Source organism: Fusarium verticillioides, chromosome 2 (genome assembly GCF_000149555.1).
Source record: "Fusarium verticillioides 7600 chromosome 2, whole genome shotgun sequence".
Lineage (NCBI taxonomy): Eukaryota > Fungi > Ascomycota > Sordariomycetes > Hypocreales > Nectriaceae > Fusarium > Fusarium verticillioides.
The window spans coordinates 1,255,910-1,275,229 of NC_031676.1; the positions used below are offsets into that span (position 1 = coordinate 1,255,910).

Here is a 19,320-nt window from a genome sequence, read left to right on the forward strand (position 1 = left end):
ATGCAAGTTGATCTGGTGTTGAACGTGGGCGTGAGCGTGAGTTTTGTTGGCTGTTACTATCAGTTACACAATGCGCAAACAGTAACCAACCATGCAATTTAAACACATCTCATGAACTACTTTTGTCGTGCCAATCCCAAATTCCTTATACTCATACAATATCTATCTGTTTTCCGGCATCAATCGTTGGTATCCGTGACAAGCCGCTGATATCTATCTCAAGTCCCTTATAAACTCGGCACCGGCTCCGAAGTCCCCGCCGAGATCGGCGCACCCCCGGACTCAAGTCGGTCAGAAGAGCTTCGGCTCAGCTAACTAATAAGACTAAAGAAAACCCCCAAAGTTGAAGCAAAAGCTCAGACGGTGCCCAACCAGCGCATGGGAATTAGCAGCTACGGCTACCGCCAGCTCATGCAGTTTCAACGTTTATCCACTGAAAGGGTTGCTTCGGGATCTAGTTAGTCTACAACCTCCCATTGACTTATCTAGTGGTTTTTTTCTATTCTAGTTTCCTTTCATTCCCCCAGGAACCGGAACCTGTTTTCTTTTCGTCATACCTTGTTTCCGTCATCTTATTCTTCGTATCAGACTTTGATATTGTACTTTTCTGTGTTTCTGAACGAGTTACAAGGAGAAAAGATAAGAAGAGATTGGATCTTGGATCATCATGAAAGACTCTGATGCGCCGGCGCTGGTTCTCGCCGGGACAACTACGCCCGAGCAGATCACCACCAAAAACACATGGAATACCAAGAACTTGATATCGCGACTCGGCACTGACTTTCTTTCTGCTGCGAGCGCTGCTTCAATGGTAGCGCCCATCATTGCCATTATCGACCGGTCAGTAAATTCATTATCATGCCTCTTGCACTATCACCACCATTCATATGCTATGCCATATTTCTGAGACGCGCCGACATCGCCAAACTCCAACTCCAACTCCAAAAAAAAAAACTGACATCATGACAGCTCCATCATGGAAAACGCCTCAGGCGCAAACACCCTCGCAAACTCAGTCAAATCCTCCCTCCGAACCCTCTTCACCCGCCCACACACAATCCTCTTCTCCAAGCCTACAGCGCTCATCTTCTGCCTCTACGGCGGGACATATCTCACCGCCAACGCCGTCGACACCTCGTTCTCGACCGTCAACAACAAGCCCGCCTCGAGCATCACAGCCGGAACCACAAAGTTCGCTGCGTCCAGCGCCACAAACATCGGAGTCTGCATCTACAAAGATCAAGTCTTTGTGCGCATGTTTGGTCCCCCTGGTGTTGTCCCTAGACCTGTCCCTCTCGCTTCATACACTCTCTTTGCGCTGCGCGATTGCTTGACCATATTTGCCTCGTTCAATGTGCCGCCTTTGCTGGGACCGTATCTGGATAAGCGGTTTTCCGAGGAGATGAAGAAGAGAGTCTCTGGACTCTATGCAGCGCAGTTCATGGCCCCTGCTATGGTGCAGTTCATTTCTACGCCTATGCATTTGTTCGGTCTAGACTTGTACAATCGTCAAGCGACTGGACCCGGGGGAGCTGTCGTGACGATGCGTGATCGATTAGATCTTGTGCGGCGCAACTGGTTCATCAGCTCTGTCGCGAGAATATGTCGAATTGTCCCTGCTTTTGGAGTCGGTGGTGTCGTCAACATGAAAGTTCGCAAGAACCTCATGACCAAGCTGGAGTAGACGACGTCATATCCAACACATCATCTCATACTGCAAGAGACTATTTCCTCTGCAGATTCTTTTGATTTCAGGCGTTTACAGTTACGAGGCTACGTGGCTATGGTTCCATTTACTTGTTTGGTCTTGTTAAGATCCACGGCATCGGGAGTTAATGTTAAATCTCATGGTTTTTCTACGGATGGTGGAATACAAAAGAGCATACGATGACGATCCATCACTCGTAATAGACTTCTAGAACACGATAGACAGGATACTAGGTAGCGAAGGGAAGAGTCAAGACTGATTACGGCCAACTCGATGAAATGAGAAACTGATCCGATCTAAGGTATTCGACCTTGACCTGCAAGTGAGAGAAATGCAATTTGTGAACTACAAACACCGCTGACATTAACATTGATATTCACATGCATCGCTTACACAAAATAACACAATTGTCGCTTTCATTCATCACGCTCATGATGAGCGCTCATCTTTGCTTTCACCTCCACCACCACAAAGGCCAAGATACATATGTATCTTGCCTCCTCTGATCCTCGGGATCCATGCAATGCAAGCCTTTCGCGACACCAGTAACGTCCACTATTTGGAACCTATAGGCTTCTAATGCGGCTTACTGGAGCCACCTCATCGAACCTCCCCAGCCATCTTCTTCCCCTATACTGCAACGCATATCACGTCCACCAACTATCAACTCCATATGCCGAATGGCCCCTCCAGGCCCTGTCACTTTCGGTGAGGAAGTACAGAAGAAGATAAAAAGTCAAGGGAAGGAAAGCACTAAGCTCAGTCGTGTGATATCAAAAGAGCATCCAAAAGGCCATATACGCGCCTGGATACGCATGGATGTGAAGAAGAAAGTTTTCAAAAGAGGAGCAAATAGGGGGGAATGATAAATGCCCAAAGAAGAGACAACGAGCGTCAGGTACACTGGTCATGAAACTTATGCGTCATCCAGCTAATAAAATGGTATCAAAGAAGCATCAAGTTCCTCGCCGACGTGTCGTCATAAAATCCGCGTAGAATAAAATGGACAAGAAAAAGGGGGGGCAAAGAAAAAGTAAAGAAAAAAAAGTGTCGTGAGTATGCGTGTCGTCCATTGGGGACTAAAGAGAAATTGTAGATCCATCGAGGAAGAGAAAAACGCACTTTTTCGAAGTGGAGGGCCAGAGTCTGTACTGTAAGGGCAAGGGTTCGGGAACGAGAATATACACGTTAGTGTACACCCAACGCTCTTTGGTGGACTTTTCGGTTTTGGCTGTCAACTCAATTCCGTCCATGCAGCGTTACAATCAAGCTGAAACGCCGCAGTCGTCGGCTCCAGTGAGCGGGCAGGGCTGTTCACACGGCCTCCACATAGAGCAGAAGCTTCTCGTTCCGCTGCAGGGCATAGTCCAAGTCGTTGTCACTAAGCATACTTGGCTTATCTCCAGTGGGCTCGTCCTTGTAAAACAGTTGGACCTCCTGACCCGCCGGCACCTTCAGACGATCACAAATCTTTTCATAGAGTGCTTGGAATGAGATGTCCGTTGGTACTCGGATGGCAATGAGATCTCCGTTGAAATACATCTTGATCTTCATCGCTGATGCCGGCTGAGCTTGGGGTTGCATACCGTTACCCAGAGATGTTTGTGAGGGCTGTGACAAAGAAGATGGCTGTCTTTGGATGTCAGGGGAACCTGGGCCCATCTGATGCGCCGGTGCAGCTGAAAGGCCGTATGCACTACCGTTCAAGTTGTTCTGTGATCCACCAGCTGGGGACTCGGCCGATGACAGCTGTGATGCTTGTGATAGGCGGTACTCCTCTTCGTTGTCGTTTGGATCGATCTCGTAATCTCCTTCACGGGGTGCAAAGAACTGTCTCACCAGGTTGCACCTCGAAATGTAATGGGGCTGGTTCAGCATGTTCTTCACGTACGCGTCCAAGTTATGGAGGCGTCCTTCGGTGATTGCATCTGTGACATAGTTGACTGGTCCAGGCATGTATGGCAGTGTACGCTTCTGTGTCCCTGTGTTACCGGCCTCAGCTGGAAATTCGGTCAGAAGAGCGATCTGGAAGTCGTAAAAGTCCTCGTAATAGCGAGACAGCTCCCATTGTCGTCCGTCTTCTAGCAATGCTTCGATCACGAACCAGTACTTATCCTCTGCAAAGCAGTATCGCGGTATGCGTGCTCGTAGCGGTGCGTTGAGTTGTGAGGCCGGTTTCTGTACATGATTTTGCTGAGGTTGTTGCGACGTTCGAGGTTGAGACGCGTATCCGGCCTGCGCTCCATTCTGAGAAGGTTGTCGTGAATGCTGCTGTTGCTGAATGCTCATTCGTTCCATGCCTTGCTCAATACCCTGCCCAGGTTGCTGAGGACCGCCTCCCTCAAACTTGCCCAGTGTGATGCTGCTGTTCTTGTATTCCGCCGCCATCTTCTTCCATTCTTCAACCTTTGGAACACCGGCACGCTTTATGGCGTCACCCGGGTTCGCAATTGCCTTATCGCTTGCCATATCACGAATCTCGACAAAGGAAACGGGGATGAGCCCTGGGCCACCCAATCGACCGATGGGCTTGGCCACAAACCACTCGGGGTTCGATTGCGCGATGACGATGATAGCCTCGCCAGCTTTGGCCTCCAACTCGTCTGCTCTCTCAGCGGCAAAGTCGTACATGACAATTCCGTAGACCATGGCGCCTGACTTTCCAACCGACTTCGAATTACGCTGGTGGCCTTGCTGAGGCACGGCTGTAGTGGGTGACATGACGGCTGGCGCAGTTTGCATTGCTGGAGATTCGCTGTAACCAGAATCGTGGTCGGGGTTCTTGGTCGGAGTGGGGAGTTGGCCGCCGTCGGACTGTGCGCTATCTCTCTCGGTTCGGCCAAGCGCTTGGAAGAAGGTGACAGGGACGAGACCCCGGGCGTCAGGGAGAGCTGGGTTACATGCTTCGTACCAGTCTTGATCGTTTTCGCGGCCTATAACGTGGAAAAAGTCGCCTCTCGAAAAGCTCAGTTCTTGGCTCGATCGTGCCTCGTAATCGTAAAGAGCTCGAATGACCTGCAAATTAGATTGGGCATCAGCGTCTGGGCTCTCAGCGATTAAAGTCAAGTTTTGTCGTGGAACCATGGCTGTACCGAATGTGGCAGACCATAATTGAATAGGATTTAGGCTTGGGAGTGGGAGGCCACCAACCTTCTTTGGAGGAACAATGGCGACAGCCGATTTGGGAGCGACGGATCCTTTGTCCTTGTCACCTTTGATCGAACGTCGAAGAGCCTGCACAAAGCGCATAACTGTTAGCTTTTGACTCGAATATTTCTCGGGCAGCCAGCGAAGCCGGCGCAAGTAATGAGCGAAAACGAGCTGAATGCGGCGGGGGAGGGGGTTTGGCTCAGGCAGCTGAGAACATGGGAATAACGCCTTGTGAGGCACAAGAAGTTGGAGGCAAAGCACGGCATGATACAATACAATAGAGAGACGGAATGGCACCTCAGGCAGCTGCATGAAGAGGCATGAGCGACGAGAGGGAAAGGGGCGATGACGAACCTTCATTTTTGTGTAACTGAATGCCTCCTGGGCAGTTGCAAGTTGGGAAGTTGTGAATCGCTCGAAGGTGGAGGTTGTTAGGAAAGGGATCGCAAGACGAGACGACCTGAGCAAGGTACGGTACTAAAAGTATGTACGAGACGAGGGACGACGACACGACCCGGCGGGACACAGCGGCGGGCTGGGCTACCTTATTTCGATCCAATCCGATGTTTGGTGTAAGGCCAGGCAAGGCAAGGCAAGGCAAGGTACAGACAAGTACGCTACACCTTACAGTGGCAGTACCTCTCTCTATTAACCGCTAGACCGGGCACGGGCAAGGCAGCGAGGTGCAGGACGGACAGACCCCAAGTCAAGTTGTAGCGGTTGCAGAAGCAGCGCCGTTGAAGTGGAGGGGGAGAGGGAGAGAGGGAGGGACCTGAACCTGGCTGGACCCTCCGAGGTAAAGGTAGGGTACCTTACAGCGAATGCCTGGGGTTGCACACGCACACACACACAAAGATTGGGCTGCGAGCGAGCGAGAGAACGAACGAACGAACGAGCGCGAATGTGAGGTACGGAGTACACGCCAGGGGGCGAAGTACAGTAGCCTGAGAGTGGGCTGGACAATGTTCCCTCGAGTGGATCGAACGTTGTGGAAGCGATTTGTGTAAGTTTTAGTTTGAGAGAGAGGCTGGTGAGATGGGAGAAAAATAGTAGTTGCCGGCTGGAAATAATAAGGGACAAATTTGGTGTTTGCTTGCTTGATTTGCTTTGCTTTGCTTTGCTTTGCTTTGCCTCTTTTGCTTCTTATTGATGACCTGATGACTTTGGTTGGTGCAGTCGTATAACTGTGACTGATCAGATACTCGGAAATCCAACGTCCGTGGATCTGTGACCCTCGACACGCACGATAATCAGTGATCCAAGACTCGAGGTAGAGGGCCTTCGCCTTGGGCTCCCTTTAACGTGATATTGACGCGAGCTGTGGGCGCCTTTGAGTTTCAGCGTTAAAGCATAAAGTGGCTAAGGCTGCGTTCCTCAGCGAGAAAAGATGGAGGGTGAAATTAATTACCCTTGGGCTTGAGCTCAGGCTCTCAAGGTGGGGTGATTGATTGATGGAGGGGTCGCCTCTGACAACTACCTAGGCGCCTGCCAACGACTCGACGACGTCTTGTAAGTGGTTTTAGTGGATGAATCTGACCAAGAGATGTCATAAAATGGAGATGGAGTTGAGAGAAGGCCGAAAGAAAGATGAGCAAAATGCGAAAGGATAAATCGTAAATTGCCTCAATGACAGTCGAGTACCTGAATGGCTCTGGTTGGTGGTCAGCGATGAATGGTCAACACTCATATCCAATCCCAATCAATCAATGGCTTCAAGCTTTGACTGAGCTTCAGCTATGTACATGTACTAGCCCAGCTACTACAGTACAGTTAGAGCATCACCTGTGGAAGCTGACATGTTTGAACTAAATGAATCCTAAAAGCTGAGCTATTCTCCTTTAGCTGAACCTCTCTTCCTCCAAAACCATTAGAAGCTGCCAAGCTCATCTCGAAGCCCTCAACTCGACAATCAAAGCATCCCAATCCCTGTCAAAGGCGTCAACTGTCAGTCCAGCGCTTACGAGACACCACAAACTGCACACGACAGCTTTCTCAGTGGGTAAAATTGTGCATGAGATCTGCCACACAAACACATCCTCCTGCACGCTCAAAATAACTTTTTTACCATTTACCACCTGCAAACAACCACAGGCAAACGCTTACACGACCAATCCCTATCGTACTCTACCCTACCCCTCATAGTCACATACATACAATCAGCAAAGAGGGCATCAACTTGGCCTGGCCTGTTGACTCGGGCCAACCGCTCAACCATGCCCATGTCTCGTCTCATTCCTCTCTCGCTCATCCCCGGGCCACGGTCATGGGCATGGGTGTGCGGACAAATGATAAATTAGTCAGGGATCATGGGTGGGTTTGCGTACCAACTGAAAAGTCCCCTCTCTTGTAGTCTTGTTCGTTCGTGATGCCCGATACACGTACAGCACAGACACAGACACAGACACAGACACAGACACAGACACAGACACAGACACAGACACAGACACAGACACAGACACAGACACAGACGTTAGTTAGCTCTGGCTGGCGTTGGCATATCACGTCGTCGGTGACGCTAATACAAGGGAAATTTCCGCAGTGAGTTACCTACAGGCTTCAGTCAGTAAGTGACTCGAGAAAACGGGGAAATCGTCGCGTGGCAGGGATGCATCACACAGTCCATCCATCCATCCACGGATGGAACAAACAGGGGGGCCACGCAGCGATCGCATTGCATCAAAGACTAGGACTGCGACCTGAATTCTAGAAATCGAGATAAAATGATTTGAGAGGACCAGAGCCAGTTTATGCATGCCATGTTAGTGCAGCATCTCGTCCATCTTTCTCTGACACTGACTTTCAGATATCCCTGGCCAAGATTCGGCATAATACCACATCTTAACATTAATGCCAGTCTCTATTCAAGACAAAGAACCACCACATACCTCACTACGCATAAAGACACATCCATCTGACGCCGGATGTTGGTAGCCCATTGTCTTGTGTTTATGCAAACAACTGCCGCGCGCACACATTTCCAGAATGTTAAGGCATGGCTGGATGATGCTCCCTCCTGTCTATATGAGAGTCACCGATATGCTACGTTCCAGTCTATAGACCTTTGTTATTGATGGCTGATCTCATGATATCATACTGAACCACTCCACTATACAGGTATCAGCATGTAAGTGAATATACATGCAACCATCGTGTGTCTCCAAACTCTCTTGCTCTCGCTCTTTACGTGACATGTTGATCTCCAGTCTTCAAGTCATCCTCATTCCTTTAACTCATTCCTTGATCCAGTCCAACAACTGACCCCTCCCCTGCTCACTTTTTAGCAGATAATCCACCGGAAGCGCCCCCCGCCAGAAAAACCATGATGGATCATGGCGCCGCTGTCTCGTCTGCGGATACCGTTGCCCTGGGTTTAATCTCGTGTGTCAATCTCCCGTTCGCTTCAAAAACGACGGTTTCCGTGCGTGACCCGGGAAATATGACTCGTGAAGATCAGGTGCAACTGTTTTGATGAAAACCCTTCTCCCTTATCAAAATATATGTAGATGTGGATCTAAGTGTATTTGTCTTGAAAAACACTTTTGTGTATGTACTCCGTAAGAAGGAAGCACTATTATTCCCTCCCTTGAGCCAAGGCATGCTTAACTAAATCCTGTCCATCCCGACACTTCGGGACTCCCTGCCATGTCAAAATTTCTCTCGGGCCAGTGTTTCTCTTTCAGCAGGGGGTTCGTCATTGTTCCCGAGTCTTGGAGCACAGCAGGTCATTTTCGCTATTGGCGTCCCACCACCATGCAGTAAGTACCTTAGCTAATGCCACTCACTTGGCCTCAAGTAAACGCGACAGACACTGGCATTTTGAACATCAATTACTGCCCCACGGCATGGGCTTGGAACAGAAAAAAAGACAGCAATTGAACGAGAGATATACAACTACATATAATGACTTTCATTATTAAACAAAAGATAAGTTGGATATTTGATAAAAAATATAAATAAATAAATAAAAAAAGGGGAACGTCCAAGCCAGTCTCTCATACGCGGGCAACACAAGTCATTCTTATCTCCACAGTACTTGGAAGGCACTACCAAAGGCCTTAACACTGTGTTGCTGTTTTACGCCTTGCAAGAATAGGCGGTTCGGCCATTAACCAGAATGGAACGGCCGCTGTCAGGTGTGCTTGCCACAGACAGCACAAGGGAATCTCAGTAATTTGAACACTATAATTTTTAAACTCGGTAGTTGACGTCGGGACGACGCCAGAAGCGGTAGTTATGCCTGGGATTCGAACGATCGATCAGTGTGGCCGACACAAGGTGGGCCTCCTGAAGAGTTGCCAACTGCGCCCCGAGTCCAGCCGGACATTCCCAACAGGGTCTTCAAACATTTGTCTTATATAGGCATTCACCTTTACAGTTTAAGGTATTCACCATCTGAACGGCGAACGGCTCAACGTCAACACAACATCACAAACAGAAAGACCATAGGCTTTTCATTTCCTCGAAAAACTGGAATACGATCAATTCTTACTTGTTAAAAATTACTAACCCACAACTCCCAGAAACGCCAAAACTCGTCCCATCAAGCTCGTCCTGATTCCTGTTGAGGCCAGTACGCCATTCACTTTGCAATGATAAAGCTGACGATTACAAGACCAACCAACAATCCACAAGCCAATTACCGACCTCAACAGTACCAGGAACGAGATGACGTTGAGTTCCTGTCTGAGTTTTCCCATCAAGCCCACTGCATCTAAGTTCCCACCGAACATCCAAATTTTTTATTTGTCGTACAAAAATAGTGTCGCCTCGGTCGATAGAATGGAAAGCTGGTATCGAGGCTACGGTTAATTGATCAAAGCCCAAGGCAAAGCAGCATAAGAGACTTATGCATAGACTTAGTCCCGGGTGGTGCGTAGTAGAATGGAAGTCATTTCGTTGCCACCTAAGCAGAAATGGGGGTATAAAACGCCGAGTCGTCCACATGAATGAAAACGCAACACAAGTGTGAAAGTATCATCATGTCTCGTCGATAAACATAACGACGGTCAAGTCTCAAGCCGTGAGACGTCGATAGAAGTCGCAACGCAAAAGGGAAAAAAAAAAAAAGAATCCGAGAAAGAAGCAGTAAAGGTTTAGATCTGGCCCTTGATATCAACCTTTTGGAACGCCGTGCTGCGCGCGCCCTCAAAGAGGGGACCGGCTTTCCCAGTCAAAAACGCGATGTAGTCTGTTCGGTCTTCCAACAAATGTCGACCTTGATGATCGATGATGAACTGGGCTGCATCAGCATCAGACTCGAAGCCGAGTTCCTCAGTGATGAATCGAAGTTTCACATCCGGCTTGTATCTGTACAATGATTAGCAAATCATGTTCAGGAAAATCAACGAGGAATGGATACAACTTACGCTTTGCAAATATTGCACAACGCAGCAAGCCGTTCTCGAACAACAAACATGTCCATCAGGTATGCACCCATGTTAGGGGTGTCAAGGTAAAGCTGGAAGAACTTATGATAGTTGCCCAACGCCAATGATGATCGCACTTCTAAAGCATGCTTAATCGGCTTCTCTCCTTTCTCTGCTGTGGTTAGATCTGCCAAAGTGTCGTTCAATCCAGTTCGGTTGGCCGTGTGGATGAAATAAAGAATGCGATATGCCTTGAATTCAATGGGATTGCCTTTTAGGCCCATGCCATACAATGACCGTAGTTGGGTCTGGCACTGATTATACTCACCAATATCCCCCTTCTCCAAGGCAATTCGGGCATGAATTTCATAAACGGAAACAGTAAAGTCGTTCTTGATATGTTGCACAGTCAGATCTTGCCTCATAGACTTGAACTGATCACAGATGTACGAATAGTTGCTCTCCCGCTTCCACTTCTTCTTCAGAAGTTCTAGAGTTTGACGCAGAATGTGTTCAGGTCGAACCTTGGACGGAACTGGAGGAGCGGTAAGACGAAGATACTTCTTCTCAAGTACCTCGCATGTGCCAATAATAGGTCCAGATGAAGGCGGAGGCGGACTGGGCGATCTGAGCGACTTGTATTCGTTCTCGAACCGTCGCTTGCGCTTGTTGGCTTCCTTCTGGAACTTACTTGATTTCGGCAGGGGCTCGTCCATAGAAGCACGCTTTTCGGGGGAAGGATAGGAGATACGGTCCTCAAGTGAAGAACGCGAGTTAGTACGCCACGGAGGCTGGGGGTTGTCATTACTGGCAAAATCGGTAGATTTCCTCTTCTTGGAGTTGATGGGGACATTAAAACTTTGCTTGATATCCGCATCACGTTCGGCTTTGACTATAGCCTGTGGGAGGGGCATGTTATCCCAATCGAGTGTGTATAACGTGCCGTTTTCCTTTGCGGTACCGATGGTGCTCTTAAGTTTAGCCTCGATTTCCGCGCGAGACACGGTGGGTTCGTCATTTTGGGGGAGGAAAGATCTTTGAACATAGCTCCGAACAGATTCGGGCCAGTCCACTTTGGACTTGGCTTGCTCAGGTGTCGGGGTTACACCATTCACGGGAGAAGCGGGAGACATTTGATGTTGCACCGGGGGCTGTGGAGGCACGTAGCCGGCATAAGGAGCAGCTGGCGCTGCGTACTGACTGAATCCTTGACGAACGGCTACGGGAATGAAGGCTGGATCTGCATTTCGTGTCAGGGCTGTCGGGCGACATAAGGAGAGGTCGTCTGCGGGCTGTCCGGGAGAAGACTTACTCGTTGGGTAGGCGTAAGATGTCGGGACGGTTTGCTGAGTTACGCTCGGCGCTTGCTGCGCTGGCCAAGTTGGCATCATGGCGTCAGAATGCTAGCGGTGCGAGTGGTTAGTTTCACAAACGGGTTGGGGAGAAAAAAGAAGATGCCGGGCGGATAATGGCAGAAGGGCGAGATGATGAAGGGTCCTTGGTTGGAGTGGGAGTGGAGGTTAGGTTTCTTTGGGAGGTATTTTCGTGGTCAGAGGCAGGAGACTGACGGTGGCGGTGTGGTCCCTGCTTATTCACGGAAAAACCGTACTCCGGTGGAAGTGATGCCTGAATCTCAGTGAGTGTTGGTAGTGTAGGTTTAGGTTGGGATCCGCCGAGTGGAAGCTTATCGCCAACAGTGGGGCCGTCAACTGGAGGGGCCGATCAAGTCCCGTCTCGCGTGCCTTGAAGACTCACTTGATACTGAAGTACTTCACTGTAACCTTTGGATCTACTTGGAGTCGAAACAAAGGCCGTGCTATACCGACTCTTGGTTACTGTTCTCTGATTGGAAGATCCATCAAGCGTTTGTCTTCTAGCTTGCTTCTGTTTGCTGCAAGTCATCGTCCACTTGCATCATCACTCATCCATTCATCAACAGCCACAGCAATATCTTCTCTCTGCTTCAGTCTCACCCTCATGACGGATGTTTCTGAAACACATAGACCTTACTACAGCACTACGGCCCTCGTATCTTCCAGATGAGGTGCTCCTATTTGTTCAGGACAACGTAGGCTTGTATGAGGGGTAGGTTGTTCTTGGCGACTCAAGTTGAGGCTCTGATATTAACACCATGTTAGTAAATTCAAGCTGCCCAATCAACAAAATGGGCAGGTTTACTTAACCTCTCATCGAGTTTGTTATGTTGATAAGCAGGAGCCCCGTACCCACTCCGTTGCTCTGGATCTGAAAGATGTAGAACGTTACGAATTCTATGCTGGCTTCCTGAAGTCATCGGCCAAAGTGACTTTGATACCGAAGCCTCCAAAACGAGCATCCTATCACAGCCGTGCTCTGTCAAACGCCTCAAGCTCACAAAGAAATCTATCTGGATCACCAGGAATCTCTGAATCTGATTATAGAGCACCCCCTGAGCCTCCAGCCGTGACAAGCGCAACATGGGTCTGCACTATATGCAGTTTCTCAAATCCGGTCCCCTCCAACTTTGACCCTACTTCAGCAAACGCTCATACGCCTCTACCGCCCTGTTTAGCCTGCGGGATCAAGCCTACCTTATCTCACGTTCTCAAGGCTGCAATTTCCGGCGCGAGCAATCGCTCAGTAGCCTCACCAGCTCTCAATGCACCTCTCCCATTACGACCATCTCACTCTGGCAGTAGACCCCTATCTGAGAATCTGGACCAAAAGCCAGCTTCAAGCTTACCTGATGCTACCAATGGTTCAAACTCGGCTGCATCTTTCCAATGTCCTCGTTGTACCTTCTCAAATCATCCTTCCTTGATGACTTGCGAGATGTGTGGTGGGCCTCTGATTTCACAGAATGTCCCATCATCTATCCAGCAAAGCTCCACAGCTGATACCATAAGGATTGACTCTCCGGGGCCTGTACTGGACCCTTCCAAAATTAATAAGAATGGAAGCGATGCCCCTGAGAGTGTCAAAATTTCTTTCCGAAGAGGTGGTGAGAAGATATTCTATGAACGACTCAAGGGCTCTATGACACAACGCAAATGGCTGCTCCGAGATGCACCTCCTGTTCCAAATATCCGAGCTGCAGATGAAGGGTCCAAAGACACACCGGCCGGCACTCCCGGACGACAGAAGGGGGTCGGTATTGCTGGTCTGGAGCAACTTGGCTTGAACATGCGCAAGAACAATGAGTTGCTAATAGGCAGTGCTTTCGAGGATCTGGAGGCTCTTATGTCATCTGCTAAGGAGGTCATCGCACTTGCAGAGCGATTCGCACGGCAAACAAATAACGGGCAAGGCAACGCATCAGCTGAAGAGAATGCCATTCTAGCGGAATCGGCGAGCCAACTTGGCCTGGTCACGACAAAGGATATTGTTGGTGGCGGGAGTTCCGAATCACTGTATTTGTCAGAGCTCGCCAGGAACTTGGCTGAGTTTCTCACTGATGACTCAAGAGGAGTCCTCAAGAAGGCAGGCGGTATCATAACGCTCGTCGATCTCTGGGCCATGTTCAACAGAGCTCGAGGCGGTGTCGAGCTCGTCAGCCCAGCAGACTTCGAGAAAGCTGCCAGGCTCTGGAGCAAGCTTAAACTGCCCGTTCGTCTGCGCACCTTCCGCAGTGGTGTCATGGTTGTCCAGGCTCGTGATCGTACCGACGGCACCACAGTCAGGGCCATACTTGCGTGGCTCCGCGATCTTCACGAGTTTCCTCCTGAGCGCGAAGTGCCTTGGGACTGGCAAGAGTTTGGCAGAGGAGTTACAGCCCAAGAAGCTGCAGAACGCTTCGGCTGGAGTCTTGGTGTTGCAGAGGAAGAGTTGTTGATGGCGGAAGAGCGAGGAGAGCTGTGTCGCGAGGAGGGATTGGAGGGTCTTAAGTTCTGGGTGAACTATATTGATCCGGGCGAGCACAAGAAGCACAAGTCTCAAGCTCAGAAGGATAGTGATGAGGTTATGAAAGCATTGAAAGCAAGCGGACTACTATAAACGAGGCAACGACCATGTTGGATTATACAGCATAGATAAGATATTTGTGAGCCATTCACGGAAAATCAACGAAACAAAAGCAAATTGTAAGGATCCATTTGGCATTGCCTTCCTAGAAAGATAACTTGAGGTGCGTTTTCACAAACATTTATAACCCGAACTCCACATTATTCGTCTACCGAAACTCCAAAAACCCAAGTCGTCAACCAGTACTCCCTCACAAGCCTGGCGGTTCTACATACTCCAACAAACTCTCAAACAACAACGTGAGTAGAAAGATGTTCCACGGCCTCTTTGATGGACCGCAGCATTCGTTGATTGACACAGAATGGGCATCGCACGGGCCGGTCATCTTGAGTTATAGGCTGTTCCGACGTAATAGGAGTGAGGGTGAGGTTAGTAGCCATTTCGTGCGCTGGTGTGGTCGTGTAGCGCTGGACGGAAGTAGCACGCACGGTCGGTGTGGTCAGAATGCTGTTGGGCTGAAGTCCTGCTCTTTCTGCGCGTTCACGCTCTTCTCGTACAGCCGCTGCCTGTTCTTCGGCAGCTTGTTCTTCTTGCTGAAGCTGGCGCAAAGCATTCTGTAAGACGACTTCAGGGTCATCATCGGCGTAGATGGGCTGGTCAGGCTGAGGAGGCGGGATTGAAGGGGGATCATGCGTCATCATGAGAGGTGGTGGAGGCACCTGTTGAGGAGGGCCTGTCATTCTACGGACCACTTCATCGCGCACCAAGGCACATGTGTTGAGGGTGGGTTCGATACCAACAGCGCGAATGATTTCTTCTTTGACCGCAGCTGGACTTGTGTCAGGGGCGACGCTCATGTAACGAGGGACACAATCTGCCAGGTATCCTATATCTTCGGCGGCATTGATCCCTCCATCCCCATGGCGGCGTTGTCGTCTGATCAAAAGTCCATACCGTTTCTTGAATCGATGGATCCAACCTGGAGAAAACTCAGGAGGGTTTTCATCCTTATATCGAGGCAACTGTCCGAATATTGATTTTGCCTTGTCACCAAGTTCTTCATTGGTGGGTTGGCGACCAGATGCTTGGACCTGTTGATACCATATAAGGACGAGCTTCTCTACATCAGGCCAGTTTCCGTAGCGCAGACGGGAACCCGAAAGTTGAGGATTGTCACTATCTAGACGCGAGTACTTGGGTGACAGCGAGTGTGACACGGTGGACTGGCTTATTTGCTGGCCATACTGGGAAAAGAACCATTCGATACAAGCCTTGTGCGAGGGACGGATAGGCTGGCTATTAGCCCATCGACGCAGAGCACGGCGTTGGTCGAGTGTTAGGGAATGTCTCTCCTTTGGCGATGCGCCGACGTGATCGCCGACATGGTCAACGGAGGTGACATCGTGGCCTACCTGAGCGACGGCATCAACAGGAGAGAGGTCCGGGGCGGGAGCGGCGACAAGGGCCGGGTCGGTGGTAGCAGCCGACATGCCCAGGACGGCTATCTCCTTAAGGTGTGGGTTCTCGATTTTGGGGGTATTGAATTGGAGATGGTGAGGCTATCGTTGTAACCGAAGGACGTGCGCTTGGGGGAGGTGGGATGTTTCGATTAAGGAGATAGTTTGATGGCAGTTTGGCGAGAGAATGTCGATGGCGGGGGAGGAGTAAGCTTTGTACAGACGTCACGTGATGCTATGTCAATGAATTAGAGGGCAGGTGCGTCAAACGGAGGATTAGGTAATCGTATCCGATATCAAAAATACTCATGATCATGACACTATTAAGATCAGAATACCATTGAAATTGAGCCATGGCCTTCGTTTTGGTCTTTATATCAACTTCGCCTGTGCTCTTGTATTCTTGTCTCGAGAATATTCATGATATTGAATGCTTTTTAGTGACCTCGATATCTACCTCCTCGATAACGTACTAGACTGAATCACTAGTCCTGATTGTTTCAGCAACTTTGATAGAAGCATGGATGTCCACAAGGGTCATGGCCATAAGCATGCCAGGATAATTGGACATGGGGTTTCCTCCGTTTCGGCACAAATTTCCATGTTACCTAATTAGAAAAACGCATGCATGTCATGATCGGTCCTCGTGAGAGGATAAACTCCTCGCTACGACGATTCGCCAAGGCGTATGGTTACAGTCATTTCTAAACTCTTGTGAGCTGTCACCAGAGATTCATGCCAAGTTGAGTATAAATCAGGAGCTCATGTGTCAGTTGAATAACTCGGCCAACCGTTGAGAGTGGGTAGAAACGGGATGGACAGCAATACAACCTCCGGGCCAGTCTCGCACTGACTCTTTATTAGGCAGTGCAACGGATAACGGATCATCAGGATGAAGAAAAACAGAGATGCTGCTCTAATAGTTTCCTCGTTCGCCTACTCCTTACAAGCATCAACCCCAAAGTATCATGAAGACTCGTTTAAGCTATCCCCAGAAGAACTCGTCAGACTGTGATAAAGCAAACTAGAGACTTGATAACATGACTAGCGGCTCTCGATATGTCCGTCAACTTCCTGATCAGGTATACCCGCTCTGGGCATGAACCATGTCGCCACTTGGCTGAGAGTTCGAGAACTTTGAACATGTGCGCACTAGTTTCGTCTGCATGGCGATCTGCCGACACACTAATAAGTCGATATGTACCTGACTGGCTGACTGTGTGATATTTCTGTTCCTCTCCAGCCTTTTCAGTCCCCTTTCTTGCTTTTTAACATGCCAGACATTGGTTGAGATAACGACTTATATGTACTGTAGGTAGTCGTCAATACGCAAACATTGCCACCGCTACTCGCTTTACATCATTCCCTACCCTTGTCGTCGATTTGTTCCAGAACAACCAGAAGAATCCTCCACCATGGCCAGCACATTGGGAGACCACGATGGCTCCATGCCACATTATAGAGTTCCAGGAACCGCTAGATCTTCAACGGCTGCTTCGACGACATCTTCCTCCACCAGAATTGCCCTCTTTAACTCCCTCACTCCATCCAGTACAGCCCTGGTCAGCGAGTGTGTGGATACACCATATCGCCAAATACCAAAAACTTTGAAGATATCTTGGCAATGGAACAAACTGCGAACTTTCTTTCTCGGCAATGATGGCTGCTCAAAGATGTTTGCTGTATCAGAACACTCTGGACTTTTTGGCCGAAACTCAGGTTCGCCTTGTCTACTCCTCCACAACGGACCAACCGGAAAGGACGAAATACTAGCAGCAGCTGGCGAGACACTGCGGGATGGGTTATCTGACCCAGGTGTTGTAGAGAGTATTGTCAATGTATCCGCAGCCCCTGGGTCAGACATCGATACTAGGGTTGCCACTGAAATCGTACAGGCACTATACGATGAAACCGAGCAGTGCGTGGTGTTCCGTTGGGCAATAGAAACAAAACAAGCAGAGACAGTCCAAGACTGCAGCTTTGTTCGGGAAGAATTCGAGTGGTCCATGACACCGCTCCAAGCGGCCAAGGATCCTAAATACTGCCACGAATTCAAGCTTTACCGAACTGGAGATATGAAGGCGCCATTGGAATACCTCGCCATGGCCTCGTGGAAGGAGGCAGCATGGAAGACATGCAAGATTGAGTTCTCCGACAAAGCAATGCAGCAGAACTTTGGAGATCGGTGGTCTCTAATGGTGGTGATGTCTGCCTTGAGAATGTGGCAGCTCGGTCGAACAGGACAAGCATCTTTGGAGTATGTATCGAACTGATTGAATACTGTTCATTTTACTTTGTATCTTAGCGTTGTTGTATTTACCAAAAGGAAAACCGCACATAAGTGTGTAATAGAGATTATATAGATTTAATGATGACCACGTGTAGTGCAAGGTTGTGAACACAGCGACAAGATTGTCTTACACTTACGCTTTATTACATATATCCTTGCTTCAAGGACATTGCCACTTATGGAAAGGGTGAACAAAGGGAAAGAAACTCACATCATCAATCTAAGGCGAACTGGATATTCATGCAACAGAGAAGAGAGCTTGTCTCCTTTTTCAGGTCTAAATCCGCATGTGATTCATAGGAGAGAATCGGCTGTATATCTGTCTGCAATTCTGTTCACCAAATAGTATCAACACGATTTTCATGTCCAAGTCGGCATACGGGGTCCAATAGCATTCATGTAGCGATGCTGAAGTCTCAACAGATCCAGTTGATTGGTACCAATCGATGAGGCCCAGGCTGAAATACGACATACAAACATGATAGACCATAAGGCGGTGAATGAGCAACGCAATGCTCTAGCCAAGAGAATCAGTCCGAACTGGTTTAAGCCTCGCGTTGGTATTCCATGGATATCCAGTTTCAGTGCGTCAGGTGTAGATGAAAGTGAAAGGTGAGGCCAAAGTCTCCAAGTAACAAGATCGCACTCACTGCGAATCATCGTGGCAATACGACAGTAAGCATTCCTTCATATCACGACAGCTATGCAACCCCAGGAATCCTTAGTTCATAGAAATATGAAGGGCATTTTCTGGATCAGAGTTTTTTATCGAGCCCAGCCATCCCCGCATCGATCACAAACAGTCGCACTTTGAACCGGTAAGGTATCCTCGAATGCATCACAAGGGGAATAATAATTCGTTATGCCACAATTGGCGAAACCGGCTTTTGTTGGTATCTGAATTCGGCTGTCCGGCTCGAGGGACAGCTCATGTCTGCATGACTTATAAACGTACACCGCATCCAAACAACCATACAACCATCATCCTCGATTCAACCGTCTAGTTCTTCTTGTCCTGCTGATCGAGGAAGTTCCTGGTACCGGGTTAGCCCATGAAAGCTCAGCATCGTCGGGTGAATTCGCGCACTTGATGAAGTCGGCCTCGTCGGAGCTGGAGGCGTTGATGGGAGGGGTAGCGGTAGCAGTGGGCTTAGAAGAGCCACCAGAGAGGGCGAGCTTGGTACCGACAACGAGAGTTCCCAACCAGGCGATGGCGAGCTGTCATTCATGTTAGTTTTAGAGATCTCTAGTCTGCGTCGACTGCAATTGAGGTTGAACGAACGTGGTGACCGGCGACCTGCTTGCCAGCAATGGTGTAATAAGCGATACCAGCCATTGTGAATAATTAGACAAGACCGAAAACGACGAATTGGTTGATGACGAAGGGCAATGGGTGTATGATCGAATGTC

The 19,320-nt window shown here is 49.1% G+C and overlaps 7 protein-coding genes across 10 annotated transcripts; 3 read left to right on the forward strand and 4 right to left on the reverse strand.

Moving 5' to 3' along the window:
- Window positions 1–243: 243 nt before the first annotated feature.
- Window positions 244–2,141, forward strand: FVEG_06230 (hypothetical protein). Its single transcript, XM_018894537.1, has 2 exons — window positions 244–840; window positions 970–2,141. The coding sequence occupies exons 1-2, from the start codon at window positions 668–670 to the stop codon at window positions 1,682–1,684; spliced, it is 888 nt and encodes a 295-aa protein (XP_018751629.1). The 5' UTR covers window positions 244–667; the 3' UTR covers window positions 1,685–2,141.
- On the reverse strand, window positions 1,847–6,479 carry FVEG_06231 (bud emergence protein 1). 3 transcript variants are annotated; one of them, XM_018894539.1, is made up of 4 exons: window positions 6,267–6,433; window positions 5,213–6,186; window positions 4,859–4,942; window positions 1,847–4,723 (listed from the first exon to the last, which is right to left on the reverse strand). In XM_018894539.1, exons 2-4 carry the CDS (start codon window positions 5,216–5,218, stop codon window positions 3,023–3,025), a joined length of 1,791 nt encoding a protein of 596 aa, XP_018751631.1. In that variant the 5' UTR covers window positions 5,219–6,186; window positions 6,267–6,433; the 3' UTR covers window positions 1,847–3,022. The 3 variants fall into 3 exon arrangements, with proteins under 3 accessions (XP_018751631.1, XP_018751632.1, XP_018751630.1); XM_018894540.1 differs by having other exon boundaries at window positions 5,213–6,042; window positions 6,267–6,430; XM_018894538.1 differs by having other exon boundaries at window positions 5,213–6,479.
- Window positions 6,480–9,269: 2,790 nt separating this feature from the next.
- FVEG_06232 (hypothetical protein) lies at window positions 9,270–11,783 on the reverse strand. Its single transcript, XM_018894541.1, has 3 exons — window positions 11,537–11,783; window positions 10,225–11,464; window positions 9,270–10,165 (listed from the first exon to the last, which is right to left on the reverse strand). Exons 1-3 carry the CDS (start codon window positions 11,613–11,615, stop codon window positions 9,952–9,954), a joined length of 1,533 nt encoding a protein of 510 aa, XP_018751633.1. The 5' UTR covers window positions 11,616–11,783; the 3' UTR covers window positions 9,270–9,951.
- A 196-nt stretch (window positions 11,784–11,979) lies between these two features.
- Window positions 11,980–14,327, forward strand: FVEG_06233 (hypothetical protein). Its single transcript, XM_018894542.1, has 2 exons — window positions 11,980–12,309; window positions 12,363–14,327. Exons 1-2 carry the CDS (start codon window positions 12,209–12,211, stop codon window positions 14,194–14,196), a joined length of 1,935 nt encoding a protein of 644 aa, XP_018751634.1. The 5' UTR covers window positions 11,980–12,208; the 3' UTR covers window positions 14,197–14,327.
- FVEG_06234 (hypothetical protein) lies at window positions 13,914–15,796 on the reverse strand. The gene has a single exon (XM_018894543.1). The coding sequence runs from the start codon at window positions 15,651–15,653 to the stop codon at window positions 14,451–14,453; it is 1,203 nt and encodes a 400-aa protein (XP_018751635.1). The 5' UTR covers window positions 15,654–15,796; the 3' UTR covers window positions 13,914–14,450.
- A 416-nt stretch (window positions 15,797–16,212) lies between these two features.
- Window positions 16,213–18,121, forward strand: FVEG_06235 (hypothetical protein). 2 transcript variants are annotated; one of them, XM_018894545.1, is made up of 2 exons: window positions 16,213–17,458; window positions 17,516–18,042. In XM_018894545.1, exons 1-2 carry the CDS (start codon window positions 17,036–17,038, stop codon window positions 17,891–17,893), a joined length of 801 nt encoding a protein of 266 aa, XP_018751637.1. In that variant the 5' UTR covers window positions 16,213–17,035; the 3' UTR covers window positions 17,894–18,042. The 2 variants fall into 2 exon arrangements, with proteins under 2 accessions (XP_018751637.1, XP_018751636.1); XM_018894544.1 differs by having other exon boundaries at window positions 16,232–16,362; window positions 16,428–18,121.
- Window positions 18,122–18,910: 789 nt separating this feature from the next.
- FVEG_06236 (hypothetical protein) lies at window positions 18,911–19,246 on the reverse strand (the record flags this gene model as incomplete). Its single annotated transcript, XM_018894546.1, has 3 exons — window positions 18,911–18,944; window positions 18,998–19,128; window positions 19,193–19,246. The coding sequence occupies 3 exons, from the start codon at window positions 19,244–19,246 to the stop codon at window positions 18,911–18,913; spliced, it is 219 nt and encodes a 72-aa protein (XP_018751638.1).
- Between the last annotated feature and the right edge of the window lie 74 nt (window positions 19,247–19,320).

What these genes read in the sequence shown, in the direction of transcription:
- FVEG_06230 (XM_018894537.1), top strand. Translation starts at nt 668, where the DNA reads ATGAAAGACTCTGATGCGCCGGCGCTGGTTCTCGCCGGGACAACTACG. An exon ending in ATCATTGCCATTATCGACCG is followed by an intron (nt 841 to 969) that starts GTCAGTAAATTC and finishes ACATCATGACAG; the next exon opens with CTCCATCATGGAAAACGCCT.
- FVEG_06231 (XM_018894538.1), bottom strand. An exon ending in CCATTGTTCCTCCAAAGAAG is followed by an intron (nt 4,724 to 4,858) that starts GTTGGTGGCCTC and finishes TCTAATTTGCAG; the next exon opens with GTCATTCGAGCTCTTTACGA.
- FVEG_06232 (XM_018894541.1), bottom strand. Translation starts at nt 11,615, where the DNA reads ATGATGCCAACTTGGCCAGCGCAGCAAGCGCCGAGCGTAACTCAGCAA. An exon ending in ATCTTACGCCTACCCAACGA is followed by an intron (nt 11,465 to 11,536) that starts GTAAGTCTTCTC and finishes CACGAAATGCAG; the next exon opens with ATCCAGCCTTCATTCCCGTA. An exon ending in TTGTGCAATATTTGCAAAGC is followed by an intron (nt 10,166 to 10,224) that starts GTAAGTTGTATC and finishes ATCATTGTACAG; the next exon opens with ATACAAGCCGGATGTGAAAC.
- FVEG_06233 (XM_018894542.1), top strand. Translation starts at nt 12,209, where the DNA reads ATGTTTCTGAAACACATAGACCTTACTACAGCACTACGGCCCTCGTAT. An exon ending in AACGTAGGCTTGTATGAGGG is followed by an intron (nt 12,310 to 12,362) that starts GTAGGTTGTTCT and finishes ACACCATGTTAG; the next exon opens with TAAATTCAAGCTGCCCAATC.
- FVEG_06234 (XM_018894543.1), bottom strand. Translation starts at nt 15,653, where the DNA reads ATGTCGGCTGCTACCACCGACCCGGCCCTTGTCGCCGCTCCCGCCCCG.
- FVEG_06235 (XM_018894544.1), top strand. Translation starts at nt 17,036, where the DNA reads ATGGCCAGCACATTGGGAGACCACGATGGCTCCATGCCACATTATAGA.